The following is a 17,647-nucleotide window of genomic DNA, read 5'->3' on the forward strand; positions in this document are numbered from 1 at the left end:
CGTAATTAGACCACTGAAGAACCGCCATACTGGTACAAATGACCTAGTAATTTGTGTCACCATCTCCCGGTCTAACACACAAGAGCACTATCCACTATACTTTTGGAAGACCTAAATAATTATCTAATACAGTGTTTTAAAATGTTGGTACTGTTTTTTGACAAATTGCAACTGTACCGACAAATTTAATACTTTACGCTTCCCCAAACTATTCACACTCAGCTCCGTACTTTCCAGAATAAGAAAACTGTGCTCCGTATATAAATAGAAACAATTACACTATAGCACTCAGGAACACATACATATCTAAGTATTAAAGATTTTGAAATCGGTCCAGTCGTTAATGTGATATGCGCGTTCAAACATAGAAACAAACTCTTTAGCTTTATATTATTAGTACAGACTTGTATATCCGCCAGGCCAAACAACCTTAGCCTAAAAAACTTTTGAACACGGATATTATGGCATCTCTGTTTGTGACCTCAATTCACTTTCATCACAACAATTCAAACGCCGTCTGTCAGGTGAATTTAAATTCTTTACGTTTGTAAGGTCACTTATTTTCCCTTTATGGACCTGTTATAAAATGTTACCATGACGAAGCTGACACTGCAGGAGTAATCCCCTAATTGTGCGTTAGTATATCTCATTTGTATAGAATTAAAACTTTAAACTGTGTTAGTTTGCCCGTCTTTCGCGTCGCAACAAACCGATATGCTGATATGATTTTCATGTCTGGAAATGGTCAGGAAGCTCGAGATTGACATAGAGTACTTTTTACTGCTGTGGAACATCTTATTCCCACGGGAATTTTCTTCAATTACGTGCCTGAAGCAGCCGGGGATAGTTGCAGGGATAGTTGTAGCAGCTTGTTGAAGTATTTTAAGATATATGAGATTTAAACTATTGTTTTTCAGTGGCATCGATGTCTAATAGACAACGACATTAAATTGCATAAAAACGTGCATGTTTTTTCGAAGCCATCATTCTTCTATCTCGGTCAAGTATTAACCAATCTATAAAAACGTACTTTACAAGTAGTTTGCCCATTCAATCCGTGAACAATTCCCAAACAGTCCATGAATGGGTCGCGTGTCGCAATATCCCACGGACCTTTGTCTATTCAAAGTGAAGTACCAGGCCGGCATAACGCATCGAGCGGTGACGTTACGCCATTGAGGGCTCGCCTCCGTGTCGTTTCCGCGATTGGCCAACCGACAGCCGACACGTTGCGAACGTCCTTGCGAGTACATCACCTATCGCCGGCCCCCCACTTCCATGTGACGTCACTACTACGAAACCCGGCTGTGGTACCATGTGATTGTACGGCTGATCAAATATTTCGTTGTGTCTTTATTGGAACCTGGATGTTTCTAAATGTCGTACAAGTTTAGTAGTGACGTCGATTGTGAGATCAAATTGTTTTCTATTTGAACTCGACAGATGTTTTCTAGGCGTGAGAAATGCGGAAGAGTTCTAACGACCTTTTTTAATCTGTGACGTTCATAAGAAAAAAAAAACATGTTCTTTTTTTAAATACTTGAAAACACGCTAGCTTTTATTATGTTTCTTTTCAAATCATGTAGTATCGTGGATAGATTTTTTATCAATGATTATAAAGAAGAGTATGTTTATGACCGCTGCAATTGTAAAGAAAATAGCCTAATATGTATATTTTAGGAGATGCACATATTATATACATAACATCCATATGTATAGAGTCCTCGAGTTATCGTACATAAAAGACACATATGATGATAAGAGAAGATACCAATGATTATAACATAATATAATAAAACACAACATTTATGCGCATTGAGTATCAAACAAAAGCAATTGCTATAAAATGTTCTACAGACCACAAAACAATGGTCAGTATTTATTTTTTTCTGTTAGACTGTTTTTATATGTGACAATCACGTAAAAACCACTGAAGATTCTGATAAAATTTTATTTGGTTATAGACCAATATTTTCGACATTACATACAAACATTTGTAGCCTATGTCACTCGGTGAAGTTGCAGTTTTCCATTAGTGAAGGAATTTTTGAAATTAGCTCAGCAGTTTTTGGGTGAAAATGTTTCTAAAGTATAATAGACTCGTTACGTATTCTTTGATGATAAGTGAATGCCGATAGTCATTTGAACAAGGAAACGAATTTCAAGTGCTTTTCCATTATTTCTGTTACATAATTAAAATAGTTGGCCTTTCAATGCAGTAACTGTTTCGAAAAGTTGATTTTTTACGTAATTTGAATTTATAATGTTATTTGGAAACTAAAGGCAACCTTAACCTTGTATTAATAATAATCGTTCGGCTAATAGAGTTATCATTAAATTATGTATATAATAATTTAATATTGCCAAAAATCCGATTGAGACAAATATATGAAATGATACCGTATGTTAAGACCACCTTGAGTTGTAGACAATTTCTGTCCCCTTCAAGCGCGAACCGCTCTAACTCCACACTAATTTAAACTTTAACACTGCAACTGTGAATACAAATTGAAATGATGATTAAACGCTTTGTCGTCTAGAATATTCGATGCGCCTGAGGTTTTTATGGGTACCAAATAGTTAAGGTTAACGAACTTGCGGTGGAAACTCAACTACACGACCGAATACATAAACACTCGGGGCGGTTAGAGGCGATACAAACAGATGTCTAGCTAATTGAGTCGGTTTTACTTTGGTCGCCCACCCGCACGGTTCCAACGATAGCTTAAATGACTAATGTTTGGATACTTTATGCTCCGTTTTCAGTGTTGATGATCTAATAATATTATGGTGTGTTTACAAAGGAACTATTGATCCATCGTTTCGACGCGGTCGTAAAACCGTAAGATATGTCTTATAAGAACTCTCTTTCATGATGTGATCTAGTATTTTGTTGTTGGTTGTATCGATAACTCAACAGTCAACTAGTAAATTCTGTTCGGTATGAGAGTGTGTCACATAATAATTCTTTTCAATTTATGCATTAGTTTTATAATTAAATAAATGCTCCGCACATCTGTTTGTCAAGCGCCGCCCGCAAAATTTGCCGTGGGAAATAGTTTGTATTAAAGAATAGTCCTTGTCTTTTAATTTGATCTTATTTAGAATATATCAGACAATCTATGAGAATCGTTTACGAGTATATTACATGTTAATGGAATTTTTCTCTTTCTTCAAATTTTATCTTCGATTCGGATTTCATATATAACGCAAATTCAATTTATTTGAATAAGATTTATATTCTTTACATACCTACATTATTTACTAAAGAAACAAATTATGTACCAAGAAATAAATATAATATAGTATAGTTGTGTTGAAATTGAACATCATCTCGTCCTACAGGAAATTAGAATATTTCTCCATTCTAAGCTCACCTCGAGAATTCTGAAAAACACCGTGAAAGTACCTGAGGATTAAAGCGAAATACATTTAAACAAAAGGCTTCAAAAGTCGACTGAACACAGGGTGACTCGTAACTTGAGATAATCTCAAAGAAAGTCGGGGTACAAAGCCACGTTTCGCCTTTGAAGCCATTTTCGGTCGCTCGTGCGCGGGTGAATGTGCTTGTGGGTGGCAACTGGCAACCCGTTACACCCACCGGTCGGTTGTAAGGCTTTCTGCACTTGCGAAACTAGTGCTGCGTTTAATTGTTGTAATCTTTTATAATGCATTAAAAAACATTAAGCTGCAGCTAGATTTGACGGTGCTACAGTACGATATTAATTACTTGCTGACCCGGCATTCGTTGTTCTGACTTCGCGCTAACTAACTTTTGGACGGGTACGGGTGGAAATAAAATAACCCTTAAGAACCTTTTTAAATAACGAGCGAAATCGGTCGAAAGGTTTATGTGTGATGTCGTGATCAAGGGGAATAGGGATTCATTTTTATATATTGTAGATATTCTACAATAGATATACTCTTAACTACATTACGAGTCATATAACAGATGGTTCTAACTAATATGAATGAAAATATACGAGCAACAACGACAAAATCGATTAATTTACGATACAAAAAAGGACAACTCTATTATGTATTGTATCGAGTTCGAAGGTGAAGTAGAATTATTTATTATTAACAAAATCGATTTTATAATTCCCTCTACCAACTGTCGTCACACAAAGCGTGAATGTTTAAATTCTTACGCTTTTCTATTTTAATGGGATCCATCCCATTATTTGCGCAATAATGACGTGGTTTTGCGGCATTAGAAATAATTAAGCATTCATTTAAATGCGTTCCGGATATATTTTTTGTACGTTTAACCTGAAATTATGCGCCAAGGTTTAACTTATATAATGAATACGTGCGAAGAAATTGCATTGCAATGTTATTTAAATCGCATACCTATTTCACAAATAGTTGCCGTTTCTTTTTGGCTTACACGAAACGTGGAAGAGTAAATCTTTTCGTGTATTTCTTGTTAATTATAGGTTCGCTATAATTCTACTTTTAATTTCAATTACCTTTACTCATATTATATCTGTGAATTTGTTAGTTTGTTGACTTTGTAGGTGGTAATTTCTGGATGTTATGAACCGATAATAAACTTTTTCCTATAGAAATCACGCTATCTGCGTGTGCCATAGGCTATATTTTATTTTGTTTAAACCCTGATCACCTGGAGCGGAGCCGAGACATGCGACTACTTGATTATATAGGTCTACTTGTTCTGTTCTTGTCATGGTTATGCAATGGACAATAAAAACATACTTTATTGACTTATAATTATTATATCGTAATTCATATTAGTTGAACAGCGACACGTAACGTCACACATATCGCACTAAACTAATCTAGCCCATTGCAGTTATATTAAAGTAAATAAATGATTCAGAGCATAATTGTTGTGTGCACATAGTTAGGCGCTGGCGCCTCGTTGCGTCACCGGTGGGGAATGCTACGTAGATACATCGGATAGAAAGCGAAGTTTATTGCCTTTAACGTTATAAATAAATGTGTAGTTTGTACTTTTTATACTTGTAGGGTTTTGGAGCGGTTACGTGACTCGTGAGACGCTAGCTTGTGCGCACATTGTATGGGTGTTGAGATTGTTGTGTTAGAAATCAACAGGGTGGTTCGTGTTAAATATTAGCTTGGTCATAATAGATATAGACTGTGATAATACACAACTGCCTAATTGATTTAGTCAGTCGATAAAAAATTGCAGCCAGTCACAAAGAATATTAACAAAGTGAGGGTAGTTGGGTCGAGCATTGAATAAATAACGTACAAGCACCAAGACACAATACATACGTATGCGCCGCGTTTCCAAGTGATTTGACTTTGACAAATTATGAATTATGAATAACGATATCTGTATCAAAACTGACAATTATTCATCCAACAGAATATTATCTAACACACAATTGATATCCGACAGTTCATTTACATCTCTTTGTCTATATAATATTGGAGCAATAGTTAGATATATGTCCCGTGTGTAATATTTTTTATTAAGACCAATAAGCTATTTTAAATAGACATTATACATACACCAGCTTCAACCGCTGTTTCCTGAAACATATGTGTTACATGTGATGTTTTTTAAGACTCTGGTCAGTATCAGAAATTTCCTCCGATTCCGTTTAGATAATTTTGCCTGCGAATAACGAGCATCCATTCATTTCAGAAACATTCAATTATATACTTTTGTGTTAGAATTTAATGGGTAAGCTTGTTTTTGCCTCTTAACTGAGATTGCTTTTAAGATTAGTCTAAAAGGTTGAGAATAAGCCAAATAGATCCTGCCGACCGACGTACTGGTCCAATACGTGTTGTCTAAATAATAAATACAGCTCAATTTGCTCGGCGTATAATAGAGAGCTTTTATTTCTTATCTTTGTCCGTGCCCTTTATTCACGGCAATGACGGAGCTGTTTTGCTCCATGTGGGCGCGCGCCGTGACTCATTTCACTCGCGTTTACTCCAAGGATTTGCTTTTGTTTGTGGGAAATGCCATTTGTTCCTATGAATGAACTGGATATACGCATTGTTTGTGTAAACAATTAAACGATAAAGTAACACTTGCAACGGGGATTCTCCGCCGAGTTAAATTGTTCGCCGTAGACACGAACACAGGAAGTCGGTTGTTAGTCCCCCGTATACGGTTGAAATAGCTAAGATCATTTTGTTTATAGACGATCGGTTCATTCGATGGTATCACAAAAACATTGTACGAGTTTTTCCGTTTAAGTATCTCTTAATCTCTCAAGGGATTCATATCAAACATTACAAAAACATCTCAAAACTTCAAATATATTTTAAACATAATACAACAAGGAAAAGCAATTATTATTTATTTGTTTTTCATATATTGAAGTTTCTACTTTATTATAATGCAGTACTTTATGAGTCGACACGCAAGTTAAGTTAAAATTAAAGATGTATGTAGGTACAATGGAGAAGTGAATGAACCCATGAATAATTTAAACTTCTTTATTCGAAGGATATTAACGAATTTTGTTGATGGTGTTAATGCACTTGGCGTTTTAACAAAGGACAAGAAAATCGAGATTGGTTACGAGTTAAAATAATTAACGCTCACAAACTACAGCTTACAGTACTTAAGACATATTAACAATAAACTTAAGGAATTACGCAGAAAAACTTCAGAACTGCTACTGCTAGTCATGAGTTAATTTTGTTTTGTTTTGAAAGTTTAGGTCCATAACTCGACGATTCAGCGGTGGCGTAGTTAGCTATGACTTTGAAATATATACCCATATATTCCCGTCAATGCTGAAGTTTCTCAACTTATTTGACACCACAAAATTTATGTCCGTTATTAATTGAATACTAAGCTCCACCCGCGTGGATCAAGGAGATTTTACTAGAGAAAGGAATTTTCCACCGCGGTAAAAAGTAACCTATATCACTCTGGCCTCCTATGTACATCCAGTCCAGACACAACAATCATACTATAAATATTATAAATGCGAAAATTTGTAAGGCACACACACACATGTGTTTGTTGCTATTTCACGCAAAATCTAGTGAACCGATTGCAATGAAATTTGGTACGTAGACAACTGGACAACTGGAATAACATATTGGCAACGTTTTATCCCGATATTCCTACGAGATACGGACTTACGCGGGTGAAACCGCGGGGCGCAGCTAGTTATATTATAAAATCACTCCATTTCGACTTGACGAAAAGACAATAATAAAATAACACTTTCGCATTTGTAATATTAATAATAATTAATACATACACATTGAATCAATACCACTATGCTGTAGTAATATTATTCATTAAATTATGTATTACGTTTTAAGTGAATCTTTGTGGTTAAATAATGATGCGGCAAGTTTTAAAGTTCAACCGAGTACATTCAACAAAAAAAAAACATAAGAATCATCGTAAGAACGTTATATAATTAAGTTGTGTGTGCATGAATTAAGTAATTATTAAAAAAATCATGATTGGAATGATCTTAGAGTTGGATTATAATGATTTGTTTACGACTTATAAATAGTACTACCTAGTTTTAGTGACGTGGATATTTATTAATATTTAGTAATACATTTGTAATATAGTTCTTTAAATGATGCATTTATCTCTCCTCTTCCTATACTAACAATATAACATAAACATATCAGATTATTAGTGGGTGGCAAGTGTTTTGTCATCTTTTAGTATAGACGGTATATACATTCAGATATTTGACTTCACTACATAGTCACTTTCTCTGTCCCTATTTCCCTATGTATGTTTAAATTTTTAAAACTGCGCAACGGATTTTCATGGGTTTTTTCAAGAAGAGAAAAGTTTATATGTATACTACTCTGACTTTAACGCGTGCGAAGCCGCGGGCAAAAGCTAGTTACTTATAAAGACACGTTGATAGGTACCTACATACTCGAATATATATTTCGATAGAACATAGGTACACAATGGACTTAGTACGCGTATATATTACGCATAGTTTTGACGTTATTTCACGTTAAGCCGTGAGAAAATGCCTCCAGGACTTTGTTTCTTTGTTTGTGAATGAATCACGAACATTTTTCACAGGCCACTTGTATGGTGTTGATACGTAAGGGTTTTGATGAGTTTTTATTAACGTTTTCCCTCGCTGATTGTTCGTTTTGTGGTCTTGCCGTGGGTGAAACACAATCCGTATTAAGGATCCCGTTTGTAAGGAAACGATGCGAGCGATGCAAGGTTTATGATAATTCGAAAATATTAATCTCAATTTAGGTTTGCCTTATACTGTCTATTTACTAAATTCGTGAATTATTCTATTCATTGACGTCAGGAAAATGTTTGTTATAAAGAATATACTAAAAGTTGGTTGTTTACACTAAGTTCTTAAGTTCGCGATAGGTACCTACAGCTGGTTGTTATAAATTACTATGATATTATTTTGTTTATCATAAACTCACTATGAAAGTCATTAATAATTAATAATGAATCATTTATGGGCGGTTCCCTGTTAGGCGCTAAATGATTATATTACATACAATTACTGATTGATTAGACGGAAATAGAGCGAAAATCACATAATATTGAACGCATATAAATGTATGCAAGTGATACAAATACTTCTATTGTTTTTTGTTTTCATCTATTGACATACATATTGTACATATTATCTATATATATAAAATTGAATCCCTATTTCCCTTGGTTACGCCATCACGCGTGAATTGCTGGACCGATTTCAAATTTGAGTTACATGGGCTATATATGTACCACGGGTGAAACCGGGGCGAGCAGATAGTTTTAGTTATTATTTAGCATACATATTATTTAAGAATAATTTTTATGCCAATTCCTAGTATGTATTATTCAAATATCTAATATGTGCTATCATGCTATGTCTATATACCATAGGTTCCGATGGGTGCCGTAACAATAACAACGAACTTTGACTACATAGTGAAACCAACTGATGTGATAAATAATGTAAACAAACTAGCAGGAGTTCAAACTATTTTGATGAACGCCATCTAGCGAATGAACGAACGAACTTGTTCATACGATTTTTTTTTTTTTTTACTTTTGTTGGTTCCGTCTTCGGCGGATCAGGAATTGCCACTGAAGGAACTTCTGTTCGTACCTGTACCACGAAACATGCAACTTTAGGAGTTGTCGAGCCAAATACACGACATTGACAGAAATACATATTGCATCCGAATGATACTGGCGAATTGTTATCGCTCAATAAAGCAGTGTTACTTGGTAAAGGTCCGGTTATTTACATTTTTTATCTCTTCTCGTTGGCCTTATTGTAGATAGTGTCTAAATAAATACATATTATGTTACAAAAAAAGAATTTTTTAGTAGAAATTGAGGCAATATACATTTTGATAATCTTAATTTTTTTTCACTAAATAAATATATATTTTTGTTATCTGCAACACATACAGGTGTAAAGTGTAAATTTATATCATATAACACATCATAAACTATGAATAGAAGTATAGCCCTGAATAAAGGGCAACTTTCAGTCCTTACACCTGACTAAAGACCTAAATAGTCTTTGAAAATTGAATAGAGGATATTTACGACATCACTAAACTAGCGGTCCGCCACAGCTTCGCCCGAGGTACATAATATATAGCCTTCCTTCTTCAATAAATAGGCTATCTAACACTGAAATAATTTTTCAAATCTGATCGGTAGTTTCTGAGATTAGCGCTTTCAACAAAACGAACTATTCGGTTTTATAATATTAATATAGATAAACAATCAGGAAATGCATTTCTGTGTCCATCTTAGACGTCAGCCGTTTAAGTCCTTATCTTGCAGCGGCTAGCAGGAAACTTGGACTTTGCTCTAAACGAGAAGGAAAGTCCTTCCTCTCTGTCGGGCGCGGTATCTTACAACGAAATTAGTTAATACTATCAGTGCAGGTCGAACTCGATACTTGGTGATTGTGTCTTTGTATAATTAAATAGTCTTGGCCTCTCTGTAGTCATATACAGTCGATGATGATTCCATGAAGTGCTATTTATTTTGTTTGCGCTGCACGCCAATTATGAAACGGACTTCGTTGCGTGTGTTCTTCTATAAGGTTGTAGTTTTATTTGTTGTATTGTTGGATAGATAAGTGTTTGTGTCTATTGACGACAATGCAGCCTCATGATTCAAAGTACATAGTGATGGTTGTTTAAATTCAACCACACTGTTGAAGTACTACTATTGATTCGCTATTGAATAATGCCTTTATTTACATATTAACATCATAATAAATCAAAACAAAAGTACAACTAAATTAACGTACTTTCCCATTTTCTGTTCTCGCTCAGGTGGCAACGGTGTCGAGCGATATGAGCGACCGCGAGCGATACCGCGCGCCGCCGCAGCCGGAGCCGCCGCCGCACCGCGTGCGCGCATCCGACCTGTACCCGCGCCAGCGCACGCACTACGACGAGCCCGGTCTGGACGCCGGCTTCGCGCCCATCTGTGGAGAATTCGTGCAGGTATACCGCTTGAGTTGGGTTTTCATGGTGTATGGTGTGGTCTCGATGTTAGCACGAAGGGCTAAGATGTAGTACATCTTAGCACGGACGCGTTGGCCGCTTGAGTTGGCGTCAGCTATATGTATGATATGCTTGTGTTTGAGAATGTGTGTTAGTTGTAGATATGCACAATTTGTATGAGTATCTAATTTATATATCATAATTGTTATGATATCTATGAATATAAATGAAATGCTTTATTGTAATATATAATTAAATCATCTTTATTCAGTCCTCAACATTGGTAGATTACAAAAAGTTATATATACAGATAAGACAGAGGATAACGTTGTGAGAGACTGGTGTCTGTAGTAGACTTACATAGAAGTCTGTTATTGATAAGTCAATGCTTTTTAATAAATTGCATATCGAGTTAAAAATTTACTAAATTGTTTATTACAAATAAGTATTTCTTCTAAGTTAGCAATTCATACCTGGAACGTGAACATGATCTGTTTCTTATTGTAGCAAATACCTCTATAACGTATAATTTTTATCGAACATTGAAACATTGTGTAGACGTGTAACCAACCAGAGAGTGTATAAAGTGATACTAAATTCAAGGTGTTTCACCGATAAACATGCCAACAAACTCGTAAGTAGGTAGGTACAACGTGACAGGAATTCCGAATCCCTTGTGTGTTTATATTGCAAATGTTAAAGGGATGAGAATTTCAACATAATATGAGTGTTTATAAGATAGTGTATAACCGCGGTTTAACCTACGTAGTACTTGATGTTATGTAGCCATAGCCATTATTTATAAATCTATCTAACTACGAAAGAATTTTTCTTATTGGACAATTAGTTCTTGAAATTAGTTCGTTCAAACAGACTCTTAAGTTTTGTACTATTGCATCTATAACGAATGTTGAAAGGAAAACTGCGATGATTTCAATTGTTTTTACATTATTAACTTCTTATTTAACCCTGTGTCTTTGTTTTGAATACTGTACATTTTGTCAATGAGTAAATAGTTTTTTACATTCATGCTAAAGTTTTGATATATATAATACTATCTATTGCCCGCAGCTTCGCCAGCCTGGTCCTAATAATTGTTCATGGTTTCAACTTTCATCCCCTATTTTATCCCCTTGGGGGTAGAATTTATCAAAATCCTTTCTTAACAGATGCCTACGTCATTACATGCTTAATTTCAGCCCAATCCGTCCCATGTTTAGGGCTGAAATTTGGCATGTAGATAGATGCGTTGATAGATCACTTTGTTAGTCAGTCTGTCAGTCACCTTTGAGTTTTATAAATAGAGATTAAATATTAGTTATATTCGATGTGTTTGAATTTATAAAGGATATGCATTGTGCAATTGTATATGAATGTTTAATACAAACCTGGCAAAGGTCGAGTGTGAGTTCAATGTACGATCAGTGCTGCTGTAATTATAACGTCATTGGTTAGAACGATCAGTGTACATACTGCAATTATAATTGTTTTTATATAGGTTAATTATGAATGAGATAATGCTCTATTAGTTAATAATTTATGCCCGTTTTGTAAACATGGTTGGTTATTGTACAAAATTGCATGCGATGATATCTTATTTTTTAAATTTAGAAAGATTATGAAAAGAGATGTTTTTTCTAATTATAATTTAACAAAAAATGATATCTCAATCAAATCTGTTAACACATTTTTTATCACTCACAAGATACTGTTTATTAAAAATATAAAACTGATACGAATATAACTGCTGATAAATAAATATGAGAGCTTTTTTACACCGATCAGTAGCTGTGAATAAATCGATATCGATACCAAAATTGCAAAGAAAAGTGTGGTGTTAATTTCCAAGGAAAGTTATTTTAGAAACACATGTGAAAAAAGTAAAAAAAAGGCGTAATGCCAGTACACAACATCTTTATATGTATAAATTACATGTCACCTTGTTTAACGGAGACGGACTCCTAAACTACGCAACCGATTTTAATCAAATTTGCACACCATGTGCAGTTTGATCCTACTTAAATATAGGATAGTATATATTATTTCAATAATGATTCCTCCCGGGCGGAGCCGGGGCGCGCAGCTAGTAACTATATAAAATAAACTCTTCACCTTACAGTGGGTCGGCAGAACATCAGATGGCGGCACCATCGCAATGTCCAACTACCGCCTGCACCTGCAGCCGCGGCGGCGGAACGGCGCTGGCTCCTCAGTACCCCTCCGGCTCATAGACGCTCTGGAGATCAGGGATCTGCTATGTTTGATTGTGCTGTGCAAGCATGGGCGGCAGCTGAAGTAAGTAAATGAGATATTTAAAGAATTTGATAGGTGCGATATTGCTCCGAGATTAGGAAGATAGAGTCGATACAATGACTGTATACTCAAATGTTACTTAATTGTATAGATACTGATAAAGATGCTTTTTAATTGTTATTGATAACCAAACAGTATATGATTGATTAGTCAGGTTATACACAACTAAATAATGATGGTCTAAATAATGTTATGGTTAGGACAAAGGAAACCAAGGCGATTGTCGTCTTTACAATAGTCACATAAGTATCTAGAACACTGGGGATCATAAGATGTGTCTGTATTATATTTTCCGTAATATGTCAAATGATGAATCTCGAGTAAGTCACAAAGTAAAGCATTATTTAACTCCGCCCGTATTGACCCGGGCAAAACAAAATAAAATATTACCTATGACACGAGCCAAAGCGGTTCAGAGATCACCCTCCACAACGTCGCAATTTCATAAATTCACAAATCTTACCTCTGTATTATATTAGTATAGTATAGAAGAAATTGAGATGAATTGTAGACCAGGGAATAATCAGAAAAATTGATGACAACATAGATAATATATAGCACCATCGCCTAAATCACGACCAATCTGCCAAGAGTGTACGACTAAGAAGATTAGTATAGAAAAAAATCCCTTTCAATCATTGCACAAATGTGTAAAATATTCATAAATAAATGAACAAATGAAGGAAAGAATCCCACACGTTTTTGCCATATCACACACATCCCTTTATATATGTTTGTATTTGTATAATTGTCAAACATTTCCTTCCAACGGATACTATTGATAAGGGACCATCTGTTGGTAACGGGGTCATTGACTGATAGCATACAACATAAAGAAAGTGTTAAAAACTTCCTTCAACGGTCCGATAATGGGTCTTTATTGAATTCTTGTGTGCCTTTGGAGGTGACCTAGAAAGCTGTCACTAATTCCTGATAATAAAACTCAATAATAAGATTAGTTCATTGCTTGTTTGTGGTATCATTACATAAATAGTTCACATTGTTGCTATGTCTGCATTGATAAGTAAACAAATAATAATGACTTTCCTTAGTTTGCCGTAGAGTCAGCAAAATAAATAGTTTTAGGTTCAATTTAATCTTCTACATATTGTACATAATATTACAAATTAAATATACATATATGATGTATAAATACTGTTCGATCTCCCAATAATATAATCTCCTATATTGCATATAGATGCGATCCGCTGGTTCTGAGCGAGAGACTAACAAACAAACATTCATATATTCTTACAAACTTTTGCGTTAATAATATTACAAGGAGCGGGTGTGTAAACTCCGAACGTAGAAAAAACTTCAATTGCATAATAGAGCATTAATGTCGTTAAGATATAAATACCTCATTGTTTTTTTATAGCTAAATAGTAACGAAGAAATCAAATCTATAGTTTTTATTTTTTCATACTTGGAGAAATTTTACCTTAGGATACTTGATTGAATAAAACAAATATAAGTTTGAGTGCCATTAAACGATACACAGACAACGCCAAGGACACCCAACAGAAGCTAGCTAGTTCTATAAAAACAACAACGTCTTGCAACTGCTCTCCTCATATTCCGCGAAAATATCTTCGAGCCAGCGAGCAAACATTAGAGCCGTAGCATTTGCTGAGTGCGAGCAAACACTTGGCCGTTTCTCATTTGCTATATAGACACAAATATTGTGATAGATACTCGGTATTAGATGTGTGATTATAGGTGTTGTAAAATGTATCCGGCAAATGGTGTTGTGGTGTGTGTTAAAGTTGATAATGGTGGAATATCAGAGAGGAGTTTGTAATGTTTCTGAAACTGTTTACGCACATTGTATTTTATTTTTCGAAATGCGGTTTAAAGTGAGTTAAATAGGTGAAAATAATGAAATCAAATGTTTTCTACAATATAGGTGTCCGACGTCTTTGGTGGGTAGGTTACTAAAACGGGCCTAAATGACAATATTCTACTATCAAACACAAATAACACACCAAACGATGGAAAACCCACGAGGCTATCGAGCAACGATACAAAAAAATACGTTTGAATTGAGAAATCCTTCGTTTTTGGGAATGTCGATCAAAAATATGACGACAACATTAATCATATTCACTACAGAATTTTTATTTTTTTATGGTCTAGCACCATCCACTAGCATCCTAAATGACGCAAAAAATAAGTATGACAACACACTGTAACGAGGTTCGCAAACATGACGGAATTTTGCTTGCCAATGCAATTTATCTTTAGCTTAATGTAAGCAATTGCTGCAACTTTGGAAATAATTAAGATTGAATCTTTAAATATCTAACAACTTGTGTTAAGTTTATAAAAATCGATATGGTTAATTTATTATGATTTTTGTTGAATAAATAAAATTTTAGACATGCAATTCGACAGAGATCTAATAAGAACAAATAATATGTAATAATTGGCATCATCAACTCTTAACCGACTTAAAAAAAGTGGGCGAACTGATTTTGTTCTGTGTTTATTTTCAAAAGTTGTTGTCTGACAATTATTTGGCGGTTGAATTTTTTTTATATTATTGTTTTAATATAAACAAAAAATCATTTAACAAGAGCTTTCCATTACAGATGTTCCTTTAACACGGGTGAGCAATGCCTAGAATGGTGGAGGCGGCTCGGCACAGCGCTGACACCAATCACCTCGCTACAGGAAACGTTCGCGGCGGCGTACGCCGCGTGGGCGAAGGAACAACCGCCCTCGTCGGTGCACAGAGCGCTAATGAGCGCTTCGCACGCACCGCAGAGGCATTGGTTCGGTCCAGAGGTGAGAACTACCCTCAAACTATTTGTCTGTTCTTGTTACGTGTGAAATGCACTATATATCCATTTCTTTATTATAACGTACTTAAAATATCTGGTGAAGCATTGGATTGCAATTCAAGTAAAATTAACACAAGTTTGAAATTTATTGTCATTATTGTACGTGTCTTTTTCAGTTGGAAAGGCTGGGATTCTCACCAAAAGGTCCATGGCGAGTGACAGCGGCCAACGCGGAATACAAACTGTGCTCATCGTATCCACCTCTCCTGATAGTGCCCGCGACCATCGGTGATGAACAACTAGAGTCTGTTGCACGGTGAGAAAATGCTTTAATTATAAATTCAAGAATTCAAGGACATGAATAAAATATGGAAATTAATTTATTTAATGAGACATGTATGTAAAAACCCTTTGATAAATTACTGTAAAACTTTAATGGATTGTGAGACGAAAGCATTTTTGAATTTTTTGTAGTATTACTATTAATCGTACTACCTTTTGAATGAATGTTAATTTTAAGCTCAATCCTACTTAATATTATAAATGCGAAAGTTTGTAAGGATGTGTGTGTGTTTGTTGCTCTTTCACGCAAAAACTACTGAACCGATTGCAATGAAATTTGCTACGTAAATAGCTGGACAACTGGAATAATATATGGGGAGCTTTTTATCCAGATATTCCTACGGGATACGGAATTACGCGGGTGAAACCGCGGGGCGCAGCTAGTAATACCATAAATCAATCATATCCATAGGCAATCTAATGTGCATATCATACATATGTTTTAATTTAGTCATATGATTATATGTAACATTGTTGCAAATGTTATTCTCCAAGTTCTCCATTTAGGATTTCCATTAATTTTATTGTAATAGAGCGCTAGAATTTCTTGGGAATGCAAGGAATCAGCACTGGAATGATCTATTTTAATAAAGAACACAACGGAATATTGATGAAGAGGCGTTTCGTTCAGGTTCCGAGCCATGCGGCGCATCCCGGCGGTGGTGTGGCGGCACCGCGGCACCGGCGCCGTGATAGCGCGCTCCTCGCAGCCCGAGGTGGGCTGGTTCGGCTGGCGCTCCAGCGACGACGAGGGGCTGCTCGCCGCCTTCGTGGCCGCCTGCAATGCGGATAAGCAGACGCCCAATAAGGTGAGGCATGTTAGACCTTCTCCTTGGCGTAGTGGTTAACGCGTCAGCGTAGAACCAGGGGGGGGGGGTGTTTGAATCTCTGTGGATACGCACATAAACTGCTTGTCTAATACCTTATTAGGCGTATCCCTTATATCACTTTTTCTTACCCTTTCAAGCCCCTTGTTTCCCTCATCAATTCTTTCTTAAGCCCTTCTTATGTCTGCAATCTAATTGTAGACGTAAAGTATCTGTAAATTGTCTTACGTCCCTAAAAATGTCCATGGGCTTCTTATCAGATGAGTCACTGATTCCTTCGCTGACTTTGATATAAAAAAGGCGAGACGGGGATGGTTAAAAGGTCGGTTGGTTTTTGGAAGGTTCACTTGGATTTTATGTATAGTGGTTGGTTAATCGATACCGCTGTAGTTGGAGATGGAAAATATGGGTATGAAAATGTAATGTCTCAGGATTTAGTTTGTTATATGACAGGATTTGCTTAGCTGCAATGTGTGACAGCGAGATGGGTTATATAATTAAACTTTTTCGTGGTTTTAGAGTTTAGAAATGAATTAATTAAGATGATCTGATCCATAATACTGTTTAATAATTATGTATGTTCTATATTTGATTCTTTCATTTTTATTCCAATTCCATAATTTCTAATAATGTATTCCCAACAAAATTCCAGCAACTGAAGCTGCTCATAGTGGACGCGCGCTCGTTCGCGTCGGCGGTGACGAACCGCGCTCGCGGCGGCGGCTGCGAGTGCCAGCAGTACTACCCGCACGCCGACATCCAGTTCATGAGCCTGCCCAACATACACCACGTGCGCAAGAGCTTCCACCAGCTGCGCGCGCTCGTGGCCGAGCCCAGCGACCAGGCCAAGTGAGGAACTGTCTCTTACCCCAGCGCTGCTTACGAAACCGCCTCAATTACTCGAGGAGCTAAGAGTCGAGTACGCTTCGACATGAATTTCGC

General features: G+C 35.9%; 1 protein-coding gene across 1 annotated transcript in view; it reads left to right on the forward strand.

Annotated features, from left to right (window-relative positions):
• LOC119836158 (myotubularin-related protein 3) overlaps positions 1-17,647 on the forward strand; it is a 40,335-nt gene that overhangs the window by 16,598 nt on the left and 6,090 nt on the right. The window contains exons 3-8 of the mRNA XM_038361412.1: positions 10,267-10,440; positions 12,560-12,735; positions 15,345-15,540; positions 15,713-15,852; positions 16,510-16,687; positions 17,358-17,554. Of these exons, the coding sequence (XP_038217340.1) occupies positions 10,267-10,440; positions 12,560-12,735; positions 15,345-15,540; positions 15,713-15,852; positions 16,510-16,687; positions 17,358-17,554 (1,061 nt within the window). The remainder of the gene's footprint in view (positions 1-10,266; positions 10,441-12,559; positions 12,736-15,344; positions 15,541-15,712; positions 15,853-16,509; positions 16,688-17,357; positions 17,555-17,647) is intronic.

This window comes from Zerene cesonia, chromosome 23, assembly GCF_012273895.1.
Source record: "Zerene cesonia ecotype Mississippi chromosome 23, Zerene_cesonia_1.1, whole genome shotgun sequence".
Classification (NCBI taxonomy): Eukaryota; Metazoa; Arthropoda; class Insecta; order Lepidoptera; family Pieridae; genus Zerene; species Zerene cesonia.